Source organism: Etheostoma spectabile, chromosome 12 (assembly GCF_008692095.1).
Source record: "Etheostoma spectabile isolate EspeVRDwgs_2016 chromosome 12, UIUC_Espe_1.0, whole genome shotgun sequence".
NCBI lineage: Eukaryota > Metazoa > Chordata > Actinopteri > Perciformes > Percidae > Etheostoma > Etheostoma spectabile.
Window position 1 is genome coordinate 26075113 of NC_045744.1, and position 7010 is coordinate 26082122.

A 7010-nucleotide genomic window follows, 5' to 3' on the forward strand; every position below is an offset into this window, starting at 1 on the left:
ACACACACACACACACACACACACACACACACACACACACACACCAGAGTGTGTCCAACAGGCACACTGTGTAGAAACCTTAGCATACATACACATTTATTTTTGTGGCATGTTTAAATTATTATAGTGCATGTTTTACTTTCATGTAAACTATTAATTCAGTAAACTGAATAATAGTTTGATTTATACACTCAGTCATTATTGTCATTCAGTGTCATAAATCAAAATTAGATTTTTTTTCTTCTTCTTTTAACTTTGCTTGACTATGTTTTGACAAACTAATATGCTAGTCAGTTATTATAAAGGGATCAATGCCAAACTGGGATTTTATTACTAAGAAAATATAAAATTCAAGACAAGGAAGCAATTTGATCATAAATTCATTTCTGGGGATGGACATATTAAAATCAAGTTAAGAAGGACAATAGCTGGAGCTAGCCAGTGTAATCCATCTGCTGCATTAATGTGAACTTCCTGTGCTAAAGCTCTCCGTAGCCTTGTTAACAATGCAACACTAGTCATCACACCACTCTCTCAGCCTTTCCCCCTCTCTCAGAACTCAAAGCCTTAAATCACAACACTAATCCTCTTGAACAGTATTTTTAACTTGTGTTTAGATAGAAAGAACAGCAATAGGATTAGAGAATCAGTAAAGAGCCTGAATCCCTAACTCATGCTGTTGATCTTCTTGCACGCCGAGAGACCAGCACGGTAGCCGTTTCTTTATCTTTATTTTAACCTGAAAGCAGTTTTTTAGAGCACAACATTCAGCCTAAATGGAGATTCTGTGGAGTACAGTTGTTATCGTTTTTCCCTGACTTGATTGGGACAAAACGTTTTTGTTTGTTTTAATTGGTTTGTCTTCTGACAAGCTGTCACAATGGCAAATGTAATGCCAAGGTTGAAAGTGCTGAAAAAGCGTCGCTCCAGTCTTTTTTCAACCATAAAACGGGAGTTAAGCTTTTCACAAAGCAATGAAGAACAGGAGGGTGAATTTCCCTTTTCACAGGACAGCTCTGTGAAAGCATGGACATCTATGGACAACCTTAATGCACCTATTGAGAAAAAAGGTGCAACAAAAGATCAGAAAAAACCTGTATCAAACCCAAGGAAATCAAACATTGTTAAGCTCAACGTAGGTGGAAAGTTGTTTCACATCCCAAAGAAGTTGGTCCTCAAATACCCAAAAACCAGAATTGGAATCCTAGCCCTCTGTGATGACCCAGCCAAGCGGCTGACGCTCTGTGACGATTACAACGTTCGGAACGATGAATTCTTTTTTGACAGGGACCCCATGTTTTTCCACTACATATTCCACTTTTATTGCAGTAATGTCCTGTGGGTGATGGACAGTCTCTGCCCTGTCAACTTTGAGGAAGAGTTGACATTCTGGGGGTTGAAACTGAAGGACACTCCAAGGTATGCTGTAGATATTTAATACTCACTGTGTATATTGTACAGTTTGGTCTGTTGCTGTTTTTTTTAGTTCAAGCATGAAGAACTCTCGTAAAAGTAAACAATAAACGATCTTCTTCTCAGGTGCTGCCGTATTCTGTTTGAGGAGAAAGTGGACGACATCAGAGACCAACTGAAGGTGAACCAGGAGTTGATTGATGAGATTAAGCCTCACCATGATGGTGAGGGATACAAGAATATGTTTCTTGGAAGCTTTCGGAAGATCCTTTGGGACTTGATGGAGAATCCTTACTCCTCACTGTCAGCCAAAGCCTTTGCTGTGTTTTCCAGTCTCTTTGTGCTTATCTCTATTGTTGCCATGACAATGAACACAGTAAATGAACTCAGGCAGTACAAACTTTATGGCAAAACCTACATGGAGTGGGTAGAGGTTTCTTCCATCCTTTTCTTTGCAATGGAGTACTTTTTGCGGTTACTCACCACATCCAATATCAGACATTTTTTGAAGAGTGCTCTCAACTTTGTGGATGTGGTGGCTGTTATGCCATACTTCCTGCAGATCGTTTTTGAGACATTTGTTATGGATTCAGAAGACGTAGGTGCAAAGGAAGATTTGAAGACCATGGCGAGGGTCAGTAAAGTCAGCAAGGTGCTGAAGGTTGTCAAGTTGATGCGCATCTTCCGTATCTTGAAGCTTGCCCGTCACTCCACAGGCATGAGGGCGTTTGGTTTCACCATCCGACAGTGCTCTGAGCAGGTATGGAGGAGTATCGAACAAGACAAATCTGACAGAAACACGAAATTACATTTACTGTGGGGACATGCACAGATAAAACAATGGAACACAGTGTTTAAGCAGTTATAATCAGAGTTATATACTGACTACATCTGCTTAAACCTGCTTGTAGCGATAAACCCCCACATAATGTTTATCCAGTTTAGCTACTTTGAGCTCATTGTTTTGGTTTTCAGGCCTGCAACTTTAATGCTTTGGTCTCACTTTGTTTCCAGTTGTTTCCTGTTTTCAGCTTTGCATACCTGTCTAGCACCATACTGCAGACAGACAAAGTAAGCTGCTAGCTGGTGAACACATAGTGGAGAATGTAGCAGCTAAAAAGGCAGATATTTCCCAAAGGAGGTGGTGGAGACCAAAAACAGAGCTAAAAGCGGAGTGAATGTTGGACTTTTATTTGTCCGGTGGCCAAAAACATGACTCCAACTGAATGCTAATGTCACTCCGTATCTGCTGGCAGGCAAAGTTCTACTGACAAGCCACCATAGCAACTTTACAAGACGATAACATTGCATTAATGCTTGTTTTCAAAAAAATCAATTGATGCTAGCTCAGGATCTGAGCTGAGGGGATACAATAAACAGTCATGAACATAGGGTCCCTGTCAATGACAGCACAACATGTTTTTTAGATCCATAATTTTTGCCTGAGAAATCAACATGCTCTTTTTTTCTTTTGGCCAACTTACTACTGTTCTCCCTTAGAGTGGTCGCCTGTGGTGAGACAAATCTAACACATAATATGACACGTTGGTAAAGGAAAGCTCATCCAAATAAGCATGTGATTGTATAGTGTACACTATGTGGTAATACATGCAGCATAAAGTGTAGGTATTCTAGGTGAGTCACAAATAAGCTTAAAACTATCATGTGACCAGATGGGTGGGCCCAAATCTATAAATATATATAAATATATTGATTAATTAGGTATAAATAAGCATTGCTGTTGAAATGTACTCTTCTGTCATTATTTAGGTGTGCTGTCTGTTTCTGTTCATTGCCATGGGCATCTTCACCTTCTCTGCTCTGATGCACTCTGTGGAAGTGGATCAGCCTGGGACCCCGTTCAGCAGCATACCAGATGCCTGGTGGTGGGCTGCGGTGAGTGGGATCAACTTCAACATCTAATTCACTAACATTTCTTTAGGGGTGACTTTGCCTTGTTCTTGGCTGGATCCAAGTGGTGTAAAGTTAGTTTTCTCCTTTCTTACTATTTCCCTTGACCTGGACGGAAATATCATAAATAAACATATTCACATTAACAGGCAGCGTCAGTTGGCCACCCACCAAGAGTCAGGTTCTGTCTGAGGTTTCTGCCTAAAAGGAAGTTTTTCCTTGCTGCTGTTGCATCAAATGTTTGCTATCAGGGGGAATTGTTGGGTCTTTCTAAATCAGTGAGTGTGGTGTAGACCTACTCTTTCTGTAAAAAGTCTTGAGATAACTTCTGTTATGAATTGACACTACAATTTTTTTTTTTAATTGAATACCAGGAAACACCTTTACAGCCATTAGTATTAATGGAACAAAAGATGGTGCACAGCATTAGGAGGATTCAACCAGCTCTTGTGGTTGCCAGTTCTTCCGGATCAATTAGCTTGATTATAAACTGTGAAGATTAGTACCGCGATTTGTGCTTCCTGCTTAGTCAGACCAAGACAAAAGTACACGGTACCAGGCAGAGGCATCTTCTGTGCGGTTTTTGTTGCTTGTCCAAGCAATGAACACATGACAAGATGGTATTTAACTGGTGAGTTAGGGCCACCAACCTGGCCTGTGCTTAAGCACCAACCATTGACAAAAATTATTTTTTACCTGCACTACGCAGCAGATGTCTTGTAACTAAAAACACATCATAAGCTTATTAATTAGGGGCTATCTAGGTAACTTTCTGCTCAAGATCATCAGTTTCCTTTTGTGAGTGGCATTTGTGGCAAAGCCTGCGATTTGATCGCCCCGTGAGTGCGTCCAGCCTCCATCTCTGATGCAACAGTATGTTCTCACTGTAAAATCATGACTTGTTGTTTCTACATTCCTGTTTGTGTCCTGGTTTTCAGTTCTTGTGCTTAGCTAAACTAACCCACTGCTGGTCCAGCTTTATGTATAACAGACACAAGAGTGGTATCAATCATCTCATTTAACTTTCTGCAGGAACATAAATAAGCAAGATATTTCCCAGAAGGTCAAACTTTTCTTTTAATTATAGGGAAAAGTTGTGATGGTGAGTAGATAGAAAATTGGTGACAAGATATTTGAGAAAACACATTTGGACTACTAAAGAAATTGCCTGAGTTGGCAGATACCTTTTTTAATTGTGGTTGTTGGAATTGTCTCTAACCCATCCATGTTCTATATTTACCACGTAAATATAGAACAATAGGGTGCAGTATATTTAGCTAATTATCTATTTATTTTGCATACATTGTGCAGGAATACATATAAAAGGCTCCACTACTTCCAGTTTTCTATATCCTGTTTCTGTTTCATAGCTTAATTTAACATGGCAAGAAATGGTCAGAAATAAGATGGATTCCTTTCCTCTGTTATTGTTCCTTGTTGTTCAGTGTAATAGTGACATCATTCCTCAAATTTTACTTACTTCTTTGTAATTTACCAGTGTACTTGTCATCAGCCTTGTTTTCTGTGTTATGTGCACTCTCGTTAAAAGACATTTCTTTTTTTATTTATCTGGTGGCAGCTGTCCTTATGTGTCTGATCCCCTCCAATTCGGTGTAATGCATCTTGTTTCAATTCAATTCAATTCAATTGTATTTATATTATCAATTCATAACAAGATTTATCTCAAGACACTTTACAGATAGAGTAGGTCTAGACCACACTCCAGAATTTACAAGGACCCAACAGTTCTATTAGTTTCTCCAGAGCAAGCACAGTGCGACAGAGGCAGGAAAAACTTCCTTTTAGGCAGAAACCTCGGACAGACCCAGCTCTTGGTAGGCGCCGTCTGACGGGCCGGTTGGGGTTAGTGGAAAATAACAAAAATAGAAAAAATAGTAGTTGTAGCAGTTCTTTGTATAGTTCACATGGCATAGCAGGGCACTGTGCGGCATTACAAGGCACAGCAGGATGTACAGTGGTGTGAAAAAGTGTTTGCCCCACTTAAGTGTTTTGGAACATCAAACCAAATTTAAACATAGTCAAGGACAACACAAGTAAACACAAAATGCAATTTGTAAATGAAGGTGTTTATATAAAGGTGAAAAAAAAATCATCATGGCCCTGTGTGAAAAAGTGATTGCCCCCTGTTAAAACATACTATAACTGTGGTTGTCCAAACCTGAGTTCAATTTCTCTAGCCACACCCAGGCCTGATTATGCCACACCTGTTCACAATCAAGGCATCACTTAAATAGGAGCTGCTTGACACAGTAAGGTCCACCAGAAGATCCTTAAAAGCTACACATCATGCGAGACCCAAAGAAATTCAGGAACAATTGAGAAAGAAAGTAATTGAGATCTATCAGTTGGAAAGGGTTATAAAGCCATTTCCAAAGCTTTGGGAATCCAGCGAACCACAGTGAGAGCCTTATCCACAAATGGCGAAGACATGGAACAGTGGTGAACCTTCTCAGGAGTTGCCGGCCGCCCAAAATTACCCCAAGAGCGCAGCGACGACTCATCCAAGAGGTCACAAAAGACCCCACAACAACAGTCCAAAGAAATGCAGGCCTCACTTGCCTCAGTTAAGGTCAGCGTTCATGCCTCCACCATCAGGAAAAAGACTGGGCAAAAATGGCCTGCATGGCAGGTTCCAAGGAGAAAACCACTGCGAGCAAAAAGAACATCAAAGCTCGTCTCATTTCTCCACAACACATGATGATCCCAAGACTTTTGGGACAACATTCTGTGGACCAGAGACAAAGTGGAACTCTTTGAAAGGTGTGTGTCCAAGTATATCTGGCGTAGAAGGAACACTGCATTTCTAAAAAGAAACATATATACAACAGTAAAATGGTGGTGGTAGTGTGATGGTCGGGGCGTTTTGCTGCTTCAGGACCTGGAAGACTTGCCGTGATAAAAGGAACTTGATCTTGCTGTCTACCAAGAGATCCTGAAGGAGAATGTCCGACCATCTGTTGTGTACTCAAGCTGAAACGAACTTGGGTTCTGCAGAGGAAATAATCCTAAACATACCAGCAAGTCCACCACCAAATGGCTGAAGAAAACAAAATGAAGACTTGGAGGGGCCTAGCCAAAGCGACCTACACTATTGAGATGTTGTGGTATGACCTTAAAAGGCTGGTCATGCTCGAAAACCCTCTAATGTAACTGAATTAGGACAATTCTGCAAAGATGAGTGGGCCAAAATTCCTCCAGGACGCTGTGAAAGCCTCATTGCACGTTAACGCAAACGCTTGGTGCAGTTGTTGCTGCTAAGGGTGGCCCAACCAGTTATTAGGTTTAGGGGGCAATCACTTTTTCACACAGGGCCATGATGGTTTGGATTTTTAACACCTTTAATAATAAACACCTTAATTTACAAATTGCATTTTGTGTTTACTTGTGTTGTCCTTGACTATTGTTTAAATTGGTTTGATGTTCCGAAACACTTAAGTGTGACAAACATGCAAAGGAACAGGAAATGAGGAAGGGGGCAAACACTTTTTCACACCACTGTAACTGACTCCCCAGAGCTAGGTTAGTAACACGCATTTCTGGGACATGGATGCACATAAATGAGAAGATAGGAAGATAGAGGAGAGAGGAACTCAGTGTGTCCAAGGAAGTTCCCAGCTGTCTAAAACTATTACAGCAAAACCAAGAGAGACAGGGTAAAGAGAGGA

At 40.6% G+C, this 7010-nt stretch overlaps 1 protein-coding gene across 1 annotated transcript in view; it reads left to right on the top strand.

Moving 5' to 3' along the window:
• Window positions 1-628: 628 nt before the first annotated feature.
• si:rp71-39b20.4 (potassium voltage-gated channel subfamily V member 2) overlaps window positions 629-7010 on the top strand; it is an 8662-nt gene continuing 2280 nt past the window's right edge. Inside the window, exons 1-3 of the mRNA XM_032532204.1 lie at window positions 629-1419; window positions 1540-2173; window positions 3184-3309. Coding sequence (XP_032388095.1) covers window positions 881-1419; window positions 1540-2173; window positions 3184-3309 — 1299 coding nt within the window. The 5' untranslated portion in view covers window positions 629-880. The remainder of the gene's footprint in view (window positions 1420-1539; window positions 2174-3183; window positions 3310-7010) is intronic.